Source organism: Carettochelys insculpta, chromosome 22 (assembly GCF_033958435.1).
Source record: "Carettochelys insculpta isolate YL-2023 chromosome 22, ASM3395843v1, whole genome shotgun sequence".
Taxonomy (NCBI): Eukaryota; Metazoa; Chordata; order Testudines; family Carettochelyidae; genus Carettochelys; species Carettochelys insculpta.
Window position 1 is genome coordinate 12,285,299 of NC_134158.1, and position 15,439 is coordinate 12,300,737.

At 63.6% G+C, this 15,439-nt stretch overlaps 1 protein-coding gene across 3 annotated transcripts in view; it reads right to left on the reverse strand.

Annotated features, from left to right (window-relative positions):
* Positions 1-7,903, reverse strand: part of L1CAM (L1 cell adhesion molecule) — a 50,916-nt gene extending 43,013 nt beyond the window's left edge. For all 3 annotated transcript variants that reach the window (XM_075016237.1, XM_075016236.1, XM_075016235.1), the window contains exon 1: positions 7,784-7,903. In XM_075016237.1, coding sequence (XP_074872338.1) covers positions 7,784-7,827 — 44 coding nt within the window. In that variant the 5' untranslated portion in view covers positions 7,828-7,903. The remainder of the gene's footprint in view (positions 1-7,783) is intronic.
* Between the last annotated feature and the right edge of the window lie 7,536 nt (positions 7,904-15,439).

Sequence of the window (15,439 nt, forward strand, 5' to 3'; positions counted from 1 at the left end):
GGGGCGTGAGCGTGTTGGGTGCAGTGGGGGGCTGCAGGAGACGGGTGTTGCCTGTTGCTGAGGGGGCGTGAGCGTGTTGGGTGTAGTGGGGGGCTGCAGGAGACAGGTGTTGCCTGTTGTTGAGGGGCTGTGAGCGTGTTGGGTGCAGTGGGGGGCTGCAGGAGACAGGTGTTGCCTGTTGCTGAGGGGGCGTGAGCGTGCTGGGTGCAGTGGGGGGCTGCAGGAGACGGGTGTTGCCTGTTGCTGAGGGGCTGTGATCATGTTGGGCGTAGTGGGGGGCTGCAGGAGATGGGTGTTGCCTGTTGCTGAGGGGCTGTGAGCGTGTTGGGTGTAGTGGGGGGCTGCAGGAGACTGGTGTTGCCTGTTGCTGAGGGGGCGTGAGCGTGTTGGGTGTAGGGGGGTGCTGCAGGAGACGGGTGTTGCCTGTTGCTGAGGGGGCGTGAGCGTGCTGGGTGCAGTGGGGGGCTGGCAGGAGACAGGTGTTGCCTGTTGCTGATGGGGTGTGAGCGTGTTGGGTGTAGTGGGGGGCTGCAGGAGACGGGTGTTGCCTGTTGCTGAGGGGGTGTGAGCGTGTTGGGTGTAGTGCGGGGCTGCAGGAGACTGGTGTTGCCTGTTGCTGAGGGGGCGTGAGCGTGTTGGGTGTGGGGGAGTGCTGCAGGAGACGGGTGTTGCCTGTTGCTGAGGGGGCGTGAGCGTGTTGGGTGTAGGGGGGTGCTGCAGGAGACGGGTGTTGCCTGTTGCTGAGGGGGTGTGAGCCTGTTGGGTGCAGTGGGGGGCTGCAGGAGACTGGTGTTGCCTGTTGCTGAGGGGGCGTGAGCGTGTTGGGTGTAGGGGGGTGCTGCAGGAGACGGGTGTTGCCTGTTGCTGAGGGGGCGTGAGCACGTTGGGTGTAGTGGGGGGCTGCAGGAGACAGGTGTTGCCTGTTGCTGAGGGGGTGTAAGTGAGCTGGGTGTAGTGGGGGGGTTGCAGGAGACGGGTGTTGCCTGTTGCTGAGGAGGTGTAAGTGCGCTGGGTGTAGTGGGGGGGCAGCAGGAGATGGGTGTTGCCCGTTGCTGAGGGGGCGTGAGCGTGTTGGGTGCAGTGGGGGGCTGCAGGAGACAGGTGTTGCCTGTTGCTGATGGGGTGTGAGCGTGTTGGGTGTAGTGGGGGGCTGCAGGAGACGGGTGTTGCCTCTTGCTGAGGGGGTGTAAGTGCTCTGGGTGTAGTGGGGTGCTGCAGGAAGCGGGTGCTGCCTGTTGCTGAGGGGGCATGAGCATGTTGGGTGTAGTGGGGGGCTGCAGGAGATGGATGTTGCCTGTTGCTGAGGGGGTGTGAGTGTGCTGGGTGTAGTGGGGGGCTGCAGGAGACAGGTGTTGCCTGTTGCCGAGGGGGTGTAAGTGCTCTGGGTGTAGTGGGGTGCTGCAGGAAGCGGGTGTTGCCTGTTGCTGAGGGGGCATGAGCATGTTGGGTGCAGTGGGGTGCTGCAGGAGACAGGTGTTGCCTGTTGCTGATGGGGTGTGAGCGTGTTGGGTGTAGGGGGGTGCTGCAGGAGACGGGTGTTGCCTGTTGCTGAGGGGGTGTAAGTGAGCTGGGTGTAGTGGGGGGGTTGCAGGAGATGGGTGTTGCCTGTGGCTGAGGAGGTGTAAGTGCGCTGGGTGTAGTGGGGGGGCAGCAGGAGATGGGTGTTGTCTGTTGCTGAGGGGGCGTGAGCGTGTTGGTTGTAGTGGGGAGCTGCAGGAGACGGTGTTGCCCATTGCTGAGGGGCTGTAAGCACTCTGGGTGCAGTGAGGTGCTGGCAGGAGACGGGTGTTGCCTGTTGCTGAGGGGCGTGAGCGTGTTGGGTGTAGTGGGGGGCTGCAGGAGATAGGTGTTGCCTCTTGCTGAGGGGCGTGAGCGTGTTGGGTGCAGTGCGGGGCTGGCAGGAGACAGGTGTTGCCTGTTGCTGAGGAGGTGTAAGCGCGCTGCGTGTAGTGGGGGGTTGCAGGAGACGGGTGTTGCCCATTGCTGAGGGGGTGTAAGCACTCTGGGTGCAGTGGGGTGCTGGCAGGAGACGGGTGTTGCCTGTTGCTGAGGAGGTGTAAGCGCGCTGGTGTAGTGGGGGGTTGCAGGAGACGGGTGTTGCCCATTGCTGAGGGGGTGTAAGCACTCTGGGTGCAGTGGGGTGCTGGCAGGAGACGGGTGTTGCCCATTGCCGAGGCGGTGTAAGCACTCTGGGTGCAGTGGGGTGCTAGCAGGAGACGGGTGTTGCCTGTTGCTGAGGGGCTGTGAGCGTGTTGGGTGTAGTAGGGGGCTGCAGGAGACAGGTGTTGCCTGTTGCTGAGGGGTGTGAGCGTGTTGGGTGCAGTGGGGGGCTGGCAGGAGACGGGTGTTGCCTGTTGCTAAGGGGCTGTGAGCGTGTTGGGTGTAGTGGGGGGATGCAGGAGACAGGTGTTGCCTGTTGCTGAGGGGCGTGAGCGTGTTGGTTGCAGTGGGGGGCTGGCAGGAGACGGGTGTTGCCTGTTCCTGAGGGGCTGTGAGCGTGTTGGGTGTAGTGGGGGGCTGCAGGAGACAGGTGTTGCCTGTTGCTGAGGGGCATGAGCGTGTTGGGTGTAGTGGGGGGCTGGCAGGAGACGGGTGTTGCCTGTTGCTGAGGGGGTGTGAGCGTGTTGGGCGTAGTGGGGGGCTGCAGGAGACGGGTGTTGCCTGTTGCTGAGGGGCTGTGAGCGTGTTGGGTGTAGTGGGGGGCTGGCAGGACACGGGTGTTGCCTGTTGCTGAGGGGCTGTGAGCGTGTTGGGTGCAGTGGGGGGATGACAGGAGACGGGTGTTGCCTGTTGCTGAGGGGCTGTGAGCGTGTTGGGTGTAGTGGGGGGCTGCAGGAGACAGGTGTTGCCTGTTGTGAGGGGCTGTGAGCGTGTTGGGTGCAGTGGGGGGCTGGCAGGAGACGGGTGTTGCCTGTTGCTGAGGGGCTGTGAGCGTGTTGGGTGCAGTGGGGGGCTGGCAGGAGACGGGTGTTGCCTGTTGCTGATGGGCTGTGAGCGTGTTGGGTGTAGTGGGAAGCTGCAGGAGACGGGTGTTGCCTGTTGCTGAGGGGGCGTGAGCGTGTTGGGTGTAGTGGGGGGCTGCAGGAGACAGGTGTTGCCTGTTGCTGAGGGGGCGTGAGCGTGTTGGGTGTAGTGGGGGGCTGCCGGAGAGTGGTGTTGCCTGTTGCTGAGGGGCGTGAGCGTGTTGGGTGTAGTGGGGGGCTGCAGGAGATGGGTGTTGCCTGTTGCTGAGGGGCTGTGAGCGTGTTGGGTGCAGTGGGGGGATGGCAGGAGACAGGTGTTGTCTGTTGCTGAGGGGGCGTGAGCGTGTTGGGTGTGGGGGAGTGCTGCAGGAGACGGGTGTTGCCTGTTGCTGAGGGGGCGTGAGCGTGTTGGGTGTAGGGGGGTGCTGCAGGAGACGGGTGTTGCCTGTTGCTGAGGGGGTGTGAGCCTGTTGGGTGCAGTGGGGGGCTGCAGGAGACAGGTGTTGCTTGTTGCTGATGGGGTGTGAGCGTGTTGGGTGTAGTGGGGGGCTGCAGGAGACTGGTGTTGCCTGTTGCTGAGGGGGCGTGAGCGTGTTGGGTGTAGGGGGGTGCTGCAGGAGACGGGTGTTGCCTGTTGCTGAGGGGGCGTGAGCACGTTGGGTGTAGTGGGGGGCTGCAGGAGACAGGTGTTGCCTGTTGCTGAGGGGGTGTAAGTGAGCTGGGTGTAGTGGGGGGGTTGCAGGAGACGGGTGTTGCCTGTTGCTGAGGAGGTGTAAGTGCGCTGGGTGTAGTGGGGAGGCAGCAGGAGATGGGTGTTGCCCGTTGCTGAGGGGGCGTGAGCGTGTTGGGTGCAGTGGGGGGCTGCAGGAGACAGGTGTTGCCTGTTGCTGAGGGGGCGTGAGCGTGTTGGGTGTAGTGGGGGGCTGCAGGAGACGGGTGTTGCCTGTTGCTGAGCGGCATGAGCGTGTTGGGTGTAGTGGGGGGCTGGCAGGAGATGGGTGTTGCCTGTTGCTGAGGGGGCGTGAGCGTGTTGGGTGTAGTGGGGGGCTGCAGGAGACGGGTGTTGCCTGTTGCTGAGGGGGCGTGAGCGTGTTGGGTGTAGTGGGGGGCTGGCAGGAGACGGGTGTTGCCTGTTGCTGAGGGGGTGTGAGCGTGTTGGGTGTAGTGGGGGGCTGGCAGGAGACGGGTGTTGCCTGTTGCTGAGGGGGCGTGAGCGTGTTGGGTGTAGTGGGGGGCTGGCAGGAGACGGGTGTTGCCTGTTGCTGAGGGGGCGTGAGCGTGTTGGGTGTAGTTGGGGGCTGGCAGGAGACGGGTGTTGCCTGTTGCTGAGGGGCGTGAGCGTGTTGGGTGTAGTGGGGGGCTGGCAGGAGACGGGTGTTGCCCGTTGCTGAGGGGGTGTGAGCGTGTTGGGTGTAGTGGGGGGGCTGCAGGAGACGGGTGTTGCCTGTTGCTGAGGGGCGTGAGCGTGTTGGTTGTAGTTGGGGGCTGGCAGGAGACGGGTGTTGCCTGTTGCTGAGGGGGTGTGAGCGTGTTGGGTGTAGTGGGGGGCTGCAGGAGACAGGTGTTGCCTGTTGCTGAGGGGGTGTGAGCGTGTTGGGTGTAGTGGGGGGCTGCAGGAGACGGGTGTTGCCTGTTGCTGAGGGGGTGTGAGCGTGTTGGGTGTAGTGGGGGGCTGCAGGAGACAGGTGTTGCCTGTTGCTGAGGGGGCGTGAGCGTGTTGGGTGTAGTTGGGGGCTGCAGGAGACGGGTGTTGCCTGTTGCTGAGGGGGTGTGAGCGTGTTGGGTGTAGTGGGGGGCTGCAGGAGACGGGTGTTGCCTGTTGCTGAGGGGGCGTGAGCGTGTTGGGTGTAGTTGGGGGCTGCAGGAGACGGGTGTTGCCTGTTGCTGAGGGGGTGTGAGCGTGTTGGGTGTAGTGGGGTGCTGCAGGAGACGGGTGTTGCCTGTTGCTGAGGGGCGTGAGCGTGTTGGGTGTAGTTGGGGGCTGCAGGAGACGGGTGTTGCCTGTTGCTGAGGGGGTGTGAGCGTGTTGGGTGTAGTGGGGGGCTGCAGGACACGGGTGTTGCCTCTTGCTGAGGGTCGTGAGCGTGTTGGGTGTAGTTGGGGGCTGGCAGGAGACGGGTGTTGCCTTTTGCTGAGGGGGTGTGAGCGTGTTGGGTGTAGTGGGGGGCTGCAGGAGACGGGTGTTGCCTGTTGCTGAGGGGGTGTGAGCGTGTTGGGTGTAGTGGGGGGCTGCAGGAGACGGGTGTTGCCTGTTGCTGAGGGGGTGTGAGCGTGTTGGGTGTAGTGGGGGGCTGGCAGGAGATGGGTGTTGCCTGTTGCTGAGGGGCGTGAGCGTGTTGGGTGTAGTTGGGGGCTGCAGGAGACGGGTGTTGCCCGTTGCTGAGGGGGTGTGAGCGTGTTGGGTGTAGTGGGGGGCTGCAGGAGACGGGTGTTGCCTGTTGCTGAGGGGGTGTGAGCGTGTTGGGTGTAGTGGGGGGCTGCAGGAGACAGGTGTTGCCTGTTGCTGAGGGGGCGTGAGCGTGTTGGGTGTAGTGGGGGGTGGCAGGAGACGGGTGTTGCCTGTTGCTGAGGGGCGTGAGCGTGTTGGGTGTAGTTGGGGGCTGCAGGAGACGGGTGTTGCCTGTTGCTGAGGGGGTGTGAGCGTGTTGGGTGTAGTGGGGGGCTGCAGGAGACGGGTGTTGCCTGTTGCTGAGGGGGTGTGAGCGTGTTGGGTGTAGTGGGGGGCTGCAGGAGACAGGTGTTGCCTGTTGCTGAGGGGGCGTGAGCGTGTTGGGTGTAGTGGGGGGCTGCAGGAGACATGCTGCCAGTTGCTGGGGCGCAGTGAGTGTGCTGGGTGCTTTGACCTGTCTATGTGGGTGACCGCTGTGGGGTGGGACTCAGCCCACTGGGCTCCATTGTGTCTCCCCCTCCCCCAGCCACCACTGTGTCACTCCTGCGTTTCTACGGCAACCAAAAGGCAATAGAATAATGGACCATAGTCACCTTGACCCCACAGGGAGGCAGTAGTCCTGCCCCCCCACTAACCCCACTCTGCCCACATCTGGACAGCACAGAGCTGAGGGCTCTGACCCCCCCACCCCGGGGAGTGTCAGCCCAGCACCCGCATAAAGTGACACAAAGAGAACAGGGTGGGGGAGGGGAGGGGACGGTGCCCCTCCCCCCTGCCCCTGCCAGCCCAGCACTGCCGATGCCCCTCACTCCTGCCCCACCCAGCCCCAGGCTCCCCTAGGTGCACCGCCCCCCCCAGAGCCTCCCCCGAGGCAGGGTGGGGTCATGGCAGGTGCTTGGGGAGGGGAATTTGCATACTAGGCAAATTAACAGTATAGGGGTGGGGAGGTAATTGCACGTGGTGCCACCCACTACCCCCCCCAGCTGGCAAAGAGCCCAGGTATCCTGGCGAGAGGGGGACACACAGCTGGGAGCCAGGAACTTGGGCCCATCAGCCTGGCTTGGACATGCTGTGGGGAGATGGGACCCGAGCCAGGGGCCCAGAGGATACCAGCCCCGTGGCCCTGCAGCCCACCTGGGCCCAGGGTAGGGGTGCCTGTCAGAGCCAACTGCCCAGCTGGGGGGCAGCCAGGACACCTGGGCTCTCCCCAGCTCTGGGAGGGCAGTGGGGCACCAGATTCTCCCATTTCCTGTCCCGCCCCCCCCCCGAATCTGGCCTGTGACCCCAAGACAAAAAGCTGTTTGTGCCTGAGCCACTCCACCCCACAATTCCGCTGGCAGCATCGGGGTCAGGGAGCTGCGACAATGGGGCCTTGAGCTGGCCGAGCAGGGCAGGGGGGCTGTGGATCGGGAGTGAGGGGCGCTCACAAGACCCCCCCCACTGACCTTCCGTGGCACATATCTCCCCCTCCACTTCCCAGCTCCTGGTGGGAGAAGGGAGCACACCTTGGCCCCACCCTGCCCCACATGCAGGGGGCACGCACTGGCCTTGTGCCGTGTCCCTCAGCACACGGACCACTGCCACGCCCAGCGTGCGACACACCAGCCCGCCCTGCCGCCCCCATCCTGGCCAAGGGCACCCACAGGGCCCCTGCCCCTCCCCCCACCTTCTCATAGACAGCTACCCCCACCGTCCAGCCCCCCAGCCCTGCCCCCTAACTCCCCACACCTCATCCCAGCCCAGCCCCCAGTCCCACCCTTCTGCTCACCCAGCCCCCACTCCCCACACCTCATCCCAGCTCCTCAACCGAGCCCCCCAGCCCCCCACCTCTCACCCAGCCCTCCCACTCCCTGCAGCTCACCCCAGCCCTGCCCCACCCCTCTCCCAGACCCCCACTCCCCACACTCACCCCAGCCCCTCACCCAGCCCTGCCCCACAGCCCCTCACCCAGCTCCCCAGGCCCACCCAGCCCTCCCACACCTCATCCCAGCCCCCAGCTGAGCCCCCCATCTCTCACCCAGCCCTCCCACTCCCCCACCTCACCCCAGCCCTGCCCCACCCCTCTCCCAGACCCCCACTCCCTGCACCTCACCCCAGCCCTTCACCCAGCCCTGCCCTACAACTGAGCCACCCCACTCCCCACACCTCATCCCAGCTCCCCAGATGAGCCCCCCAGCCCCTCACCCAGCCCCACCCCACCCCCACACCTCATCCCAGCCCCCCAGCCAACCCCCATAGCCCCCACTCCCCACATCTCATCCCAGCCCAGCCCCGCCCTGCCCCTCACCCAGCCTCCCCACTCCCTGCACCTCACCACAGCCCCGCCCCACCCCTCGCCCCAGCCGAGCCCCCCAGGCCCGCCCCACCCTTCACCCAGCCCCGCTCTGCCCCCCAAGCCCGCCCCGCGGAGCTAGCGGCGGACCAGCCCTACCTGAACCCGACCCGCTCCACACTGCGGCTGCAGCGCTGTGACATAATCCGAGCCGGAGCCGGAGCCGGCCCCTCCCTGGGCGGGGCGGCAGGACGCCTGGGTCCCCCCGGCCGGCGGGGATCCCGGGGGCGGCTCCCCTCCCACTGGCCGCGCGGGGGCCGTGCTGCGATGGGGCGGGGCCGTTCCCGCTGCCGGCGGGGGGGCCGGGCGAGTGGGTCCCTGGGGTCCCCCGCGCCGCTGGGACGCGCTAGGGCGGGGACGTCACCTCGGGGCTGGAGCGGGGGGCCGGGGCGGGGCAGCGCAGCGAGGGGGCTGGGGGCTGGCGCTAAGGCCCCTGGCCCGCGTGGCCGACTGGAAAGCTGCCCGCGAGTGGGGAGCGGGAGCCCCGGCCCCGGCCCTGCGCCCACCCGCGGGCAGCTGGGACGGGACGCGGCGGCAGGAGAGCAGGAGGGCGAGTCGGTGCCAGGGACCCGGCGCAGAACAGACTTGTCAGTCAGTTCCAGCCATTGCAGAGAGAGGGGGACCCTGAGCCAGACCTCCCCCACCCTGGCAAGCCTGGGCCATCCTCTGGCCTTTGTCCTGCTTCTTGGGTAAAAGGTGTCCCCTGGTCACCGTCCCCACAAGGTTCAGGTTCCCAAGGGCCTTGCGTTTGTGGGAGAGGCCATGGCACCGGAAACTCCCATCACCAGCAGGTCCTGGTGCAGGGCCCAGGGAAGCCCCCCAGGGTACGACAGGGCAGTAGGGGTCCCTGGCAGCAGCAGAAGGGGAATCAAAGCCCCACCTGGTGACCTCCCGCTCGCAGAGGTTGGGGATCCCCCCACACCAGCCCAGAGCTGCGGTGGTGAGAGAGCAGCTGCTCCCCATGCTTGTGCCCCAGCCAAAGCCAGAGCCTCCAGTCCCTGAGCCCCAACCTCAGAGGCTGTTCAGGGACACAGCTGCCTGGACTGGGGCACCAAAAATCTTTCCCACGTGGCTGCAGGGCCCCTGCCGGTTTGGCCGTGGGGTGCCTGGATGCCTGGCTGGGGGCTTGGCTGCAGGGTCCCTGGGAGCGTGGCTGGGTGGTTTGTTCTTGGGGTCCCTGGGGGCATGCCTGGGGGGTTTGGCTGTGGGGTCCCTGGGGGCATAGCTGGGGGGCTCGGCCGTGGGGTCCCTGGGGGCATGGCTGGGTGGTGTGTTCTTGGGGTCCCTGAAGGTGTGGCTGGGGGGGTTTGGCTGTCGGATCCCTGGGGGCATAACTGGGGGGGTCCCTGGAGGTGAGGGGCTGGCGGGGTTTGTTTGTGGGGTCCCTGGAGGTATGGCTGGGGGTTCAGCTGTGGAGTCCTGGGGGTCTGGCTGGGGGGTTCAGCCATGGGGTCCCTGGAGGCATGGCTGGGGGGTTTGACCACGGGGTTGCTGGGGGCCTGGATGTGGGGGGGTCTTGGAAATGGATTCTCAGCCAAGCTGGGTCAGGGGCTCAGCTATGGTGTAACGGGGTTGAGGGGTCCCCCAGCACCGCCCCACATCCGCAGGCAGGAGTGACGCTCGCTCAGCGGGTAGAAGAGGAAGTTGATTAGGCGACAGAGGCCCAGCGCAGAGTAGGTGTCAGTACAGCTGGCAGAGACGGAAGGCCTGAGGGGAGCCCCCAAGCCAGGGCCTTGGTTCCCCTGCTTTGTTCCTCTCTTCCAGCCCTGGCTAACTGCCTTCCACCCTCCCCCAGGCAAACTGCTGCCTCTGATTCCAAACCAGCTCCCGGCTCTTTGCTGGGGGGACAGGTGTTACCTGCCAGCTCAGGTTACAGCCAGCAGGGAGTCAGCTGCAGCCTAGGGGCGCTGCTCAGCCGGGGGTTCGCACACACACATATCATCATATATGGGGATTCCTGGGGGTCCAGGTGTGATGGGGTTGAGGGGTCCCCCTGCACTGCACCCCATCCGCTGGCAGGAGTGACTCTTACTCAGCAGGTACAACAGAAGGTTTATTAGACAACAGGAGCCCAGTTTCTCACAGAAGCGACAGCACAGCAGCCAGAGACAGTCCCTCCAACCTGTCCTGGGGAGAAGACCCTGAGGGGTGCCCCTCTGGGGTGTAGTTTTCCCCCTCCTCAGGCTGGCTGCCTTCCAGCTCTCCCTTTTCCTAGCCTCTCACCGACGCCCCCGATTCAAAACCCAGCTCAGCTCCTCCCTGCTCTTTGTTCAGGCAGAGGTGTTACCTGCCAGTTGTAGCCCCAGGGTCACCCTTAGCCACTGGGAGCTGCTGCTTGCCTCAGACATCCAGCCTGACTCACAGATGCACTCCCCCCACTCCATTACATCTCTCCCCCCTTCCAGACCGAACTGAGCGGGGTCACTTAGCCAGTGACCTGGGGAAGTTCGTGGCCCTCCCTGCGTGACAGGGCATCGGCTATGGTGTTGTTGTTCCCCTTCACGTGGACCACCTCCATGTCGTAGTCCTGCAGGAGCAGACTCCACCGCAGGAGCTTGGCGTTGGCCCCTTTCATGTGATGCAGCCAGGTCAAGGGTGAGTGATCGGTGTACACGGTGAAACGCCGTCCAAACAGGTACGGCTGCAGCTTCCCCAGCGCCCACACCATGGCCAGACATTCCTTCTCTATGGCCACGTAGTTCTGCTCCCGGGGCAGCAGCTTCTTGCTCAGGTACACGACGGGGTGTTTCTCCCCTTGGTCATTCACCTGCATTAGCACCGCCCCCAGCCCCACGTCTGAGGCATCGGTGAACACCAGGAAGGGCTTGTTGAAGTCTGGATTTGCCAGCACCGGGGCCCTGACCAGAGCCTCCTTCAGCGCGCAGAGGGCCTCTTGGCACTGCTCGGTCCAGACCACCTTGTCAGGCTTTCCCTTTCTACACAGCTCCGTGAGGGGGGCTGCGATGGAGCTAAAGTGGGGCACAAACCTCCGGTAATACCCCGCCATCCCAATGAAGGCCTGGACCTGTTTCTTAGTCTGGGGTGTTGGCCAATCTCTGACAGACTCCACTTTAGCTGGCTCTGGCTTTAAGCAGCCGCTGCCCACCTTGTGGCCCAGGTAGGTCACCTCAGCCATTCCCACCTTGCACTTCCCTGCCTTGATAGTCAGACCGGCCTTCTGGAGTCGGTCCAGCACCTGCTTGACCTGGGACACATGGTCCTCCCACGTCTGGCTGAAGATGCAAATGTCATCCATGTAAGCCAGGGCAAAGCTCTCCATCCCTTTCAGTAGCTGGTCCACCAGACGCTGGAAGGTAGCAGGTGCCCCCTTGAGGCCAAAGGGCAGGACCAGGAACTCGTAGAGCCCCACAGGGGTGATGAAAGCCGACTTGAGCCGGGCATCTTGGTCTAATGGCACTTGCCAGTACCCCTTGGTGAGGTCTATGGTGGTGAGGTAACGGGCTCCCCCAAGCTTGTCTAAAAGGTCATCAGACCTGGGCATGGGGTAGGCGTCCGATACAGTGATGGCGTTAAGCTTGCGATAGTCCACACAAAACCGAACAGACCCATCTTTTTTAGGGACTAACACCACAGGAGAGGCCCAGGGGCTGGAGGAGGGTTGGATCACCCCCAGAGCCAGCATGTCTTCAACCTCCCCCTCTATGTCCTGAGCCGTCCTCCCTGTGGCTCTGAACGGCACACACTTGATAGGGCCGTGGGTGCCTGTCTCTATTCGGTGGACAGCCAGGTCAGTGCGTCCGGGTCTGTCCGAGAACAGCTGTTGATGCGAATGCAGCACCTCCTTGATCTCCGTCTGCTGGGCAGGGGTCAGCTGGTCTGAGAGGGGAATAGACTCCAGCAAGGAGCCGGCTCCAGTCCCTTTGAGCAAATCCACCAAGGGATCATCCCCCTGCCCCTCCCAGTGTCTGCACACGGCCAGCACCAAGTTCTCTCTGTCCCAGTAAGGTTTCATCATGTTCACATGATAGACCCGGTGGCTGTGGGCCCGGTTCGACAGTTCCACCACATAATTAAAGTCATTCAGCTGTTTGACGACCTTGAAGGGCCCATCCCAGGCCGCTTGCAGCTTGTTCCGCCGCACAGGTACAAGGACCATCACTTGATCCCCGGTGGCATAGGCTCGGGCCCGGGTGTTACGGTCATACCAGACCTTTTGCTTCCTTTGGGCCATGGAGAGGTTCTCCCTGGCCAGGCCCATGAGCTCGGTGAGTTTTTCCCGGAAGGTTAGTACGTACTGTACCACTGACTCCCCTTCAGGAGAGGCCGTCCCCTCCCACTCTTCTCTGAGCAAGTCCAAGGGTCCCCGTACCCTCCTTCCGTACAGCAGCTCAAACGGGGAGAACCCTGTGGATTCCTGGGGCACCTCCCTGTATGCAAACAGCAGGTGGGGTAAGTACTTGTCCCAGTCATGGGGGTATTCATTCATGAAGGTTCTTAGCATCTGCTTCAGAGTCCCATTGAACTTCTCCACCAGCCCATTGGTCTGCGGGTGGTAGGCTGTGGCCCAGGTGTGCCGGACCCCACACTTGTCCCACAAGCTTTGCAGTAGGGCCGACATGAAGTTGGACCCCTGATCAGTGACGACCTCCTTGGGGAACCCCACTCTGCTGAAAATGGACAGCAGTGCATCCGCCACGGTGTCAGCGTCGATAGAGGTCAAGGCCACTGCTTCTGGGTATCGCGTGGCAAAATCTACCACCACCAAGATATATTTCTTCCCCGAACGCGTTGCCTTGCTGAAGGGGCCCACTATGTCTATAGCCACTTTCTGGAAAGGCTCCTCTATGATGGGCAGTGGCCTCAGGGCAGCTTTCCCCTTGTCACGGGTCTTCCCCACCCTCTGGCAGGGATCGCAGGACAGGCAATACAGACGGACAGCTGCAAAGATCCCTGGCCAGAAAAAGTTCTGTAACAACCTTCTCCTGGTGCGGTGGATCCCCTGGTGTCCTGCGAGCGGGACATCATGGGCTAGGTACAGCAGCCTGCGCCGGTACTTTTGGGGGACCACCAATTGCCTCTGGACCTTCCATGGCTCCGCTTTGCGTCTGGGAGCCCATTCCCGGTACAGGAATCCCTTTTCCCACAGGAATCTCTCCCTGCAGCCCTCCCCCAGCTGTGGAGCTGGGCTGAGACTGGCCAGTTCCCTCAGCTTCTGCAAGGAGGGGTCTCTCTGCTGCTCTGCCTGGAATTCTTCCGCTCGGGCAGGAGCGGATGCTACTTCCCCATCCCTGCCTGGCTCCAGCACCCCTGGCCTGTGAGATCTGGTTTTTGGGGGCCCCCTTTCTCTCAGGGTTGGCCCCTGTGGCTCCTGTGACTTTGGCTGGGCTTGTACCCCTGAATCTGGGGAGCGCACCCCTCGTTTTCTTTGGCTACGGGTCAGGACCAGGGCACGAGGACATTCACCTGGCCAGTTCTCCAGGTCAGCCCCCATCAGTACATCCGCCGGCAAATGGCTGTGCACGCCCACTTCCTTGGGGCCTTCCTTCTTCCCCCATTTCAGGTGCACCCTCGCCATGGGCACCTTGAAAGGGGTCCCATCAATTCCTGTTATCGTCAGGTGGGAATCGGGTATCATGCAGCCCGGTGCCACCACCCCGGGTCGGGCCAGCGTCACGTCAGCGCCTGTGTCCCAGAACCCCGTGACCTTTTTCCCGTCTACCTTGAGGTGTTTGAGACACTTGCTCCACAGAGGCATTTCCGCCCCCACTCTGTAAACTGGCCTCTGAGCATTTGGTCCCCCTGAGGAGCTGGTCTGTGGGGCGGACTCGGCCCAATCCGAGTGCCCATTGTCAGCACCACCCGCCTTGGCCGCCAGCCCCTCTGGCTTCTGGGACCCCACCCAGTTGACTCCATGACCCCCCAGCCTGCTCAACCTGTCTGGGAGCCTGGGGCACTGGGCTGCTCTATGCCCCTTTCGCCCACAGCGATAACAGCCTGGGTCTTGTTGTGTCCCTCGGGCCGGCTGCTCTGTCCGGGCTCTGTTTGGCTCTCTGGGGAGTGGGTGGCCGGCCCCTTTCCTGGGCTTGCCCAAGAGGTGGTCCCCTCTGTCGTACAGTTAGGGACCGGTCTCTCTCAGATTCTCGGTCTCTCCGGGACTCCCTCTCCCTCCGGGACTCCCTCTCTCTCCGAGACTCCCTCTCTTTGTGGGGCTCACTTTCAAACCTGGCCCGGCTGTTTGTGAAGTCATCTGCCAGTTTCCCTGCAACGTGTGAGTCCCCAGGCTTCCGGTCCACGAGCCGCACCCTCAGGTCAGGTGCGCACATCTCGAAGAATCGCTCCACGACCGCCAGCTCGATCAGGTCCTCTACGGACTGGGCTCCCATCCCGAACACCCACTTCTGGTAGTATTGCCTCAGGCGGGCGGTTGTATCTACGTGGGTTTCCTCTGGCCTCTTCTGCGCCTCCTGGAACTTCTTCTTGTACATCTCCGGAGTCAGCCCGAACTTATGCAGCAGGGCCTGTTTGAACCGTTCATAGTTCCCAGGCTGCAGCCCCACCAGCTGGCTGAGTACCGCTGCGCCCTTCTGGCCCAGCAAGGGGGTGAGGTGCCAGAGCCACTCATCTGGGGGAACCTCATGCAACTCACAGGCTCGCTCAAAGGCGGTGAGGAACTCGTCCATGTCCCGTAAGTCCTGACACTGGGCCAGCACACGCGTCTCCAAGTGACTGGCCACCCCGAGCCGTCTGGCCCTCTCCCTGCTCACCGCAGCTGGGGCCTCTTGGCGTCTCGCCTCCGCCATGGTTCGCTCATGCTCCCGCTCTCGCTCTCTCTCCTTCCATTCTCGTTCTTTCTCCTCCCGCTGTCTCTTGTTGCTGGCGCTCGTGCTCACGCTCTCTTTCCCGTTTCTGGCGCTCCAGTTCCTTTAATTTCACCTCGAGTTCCAGCCGTCGCAGCTCTGCGGCGGGGGACTCTGCCCGCGATGGACCACCGCTAGCTGAGAGCGACCTGGCGGGCACCGCGTCTGTCTGACGGCGTCGAGCCCCTGCTCCTGTCGGAGAATCCGAAACGCTTCCCGAGGCTGACCAGCCACTTTCTGCTGGGACAGGCTCTGCCCCCCCGGATCGGTCATTCTCTTCCAGCTGGGCAATCAGCTGAGCCTTGGTCGCCTTCCCCACGGTCAGGCCCCTCTCTCTGCACAGCCCCGCTAGCTCTGCCTTCAGGAGTCAGGTATAATCCATCTCCCCGCTATCTCCCGGGGTATCCACTCACCAGCAGCAGCTGCAGGAATGGCTCTGTTCCCCCACTGGCTCTGGTGGGACTCCTTCCTTCTCTTGCACTCAGTCAGCCACTGCTGGGAGCTCATCCATGGGTGCAGTGCATCCCACTGCTGACACCAGTGTGATGGGTTCAGGGGTCCCCCTGCACTGCACCCCGTCCGCTGGCAGGAGTGACTCTTACTCAGCAGGTACAACAGGTTTATTAGACAACAGGAGCCCAGTTTCTCACAGAAGCGACAGCACAGCAGCCAGAGACAGTCCTTCCAACCTGTCCTGGGGAGAAGACCCCGAGGGGTGCCCCTCTGGGGTGTAGCTTCCCCCTCCTCAGGCTGGCTGCCTTCCAGCTCTCCCTTTTCCTAGCCTCTCACCGACGCCCCCAATTCAAAACCCAGCTCAGCTCCTCCCTGCTCTTTGTTCAGGCAGAGGTGTTACCTGCCAGTTGTAGCCCCAGGGTCATCCTTAGCCACTGGGAGCTGCTGCTAGCCTCAGACATCCAGCCTGACTCACACATGCACT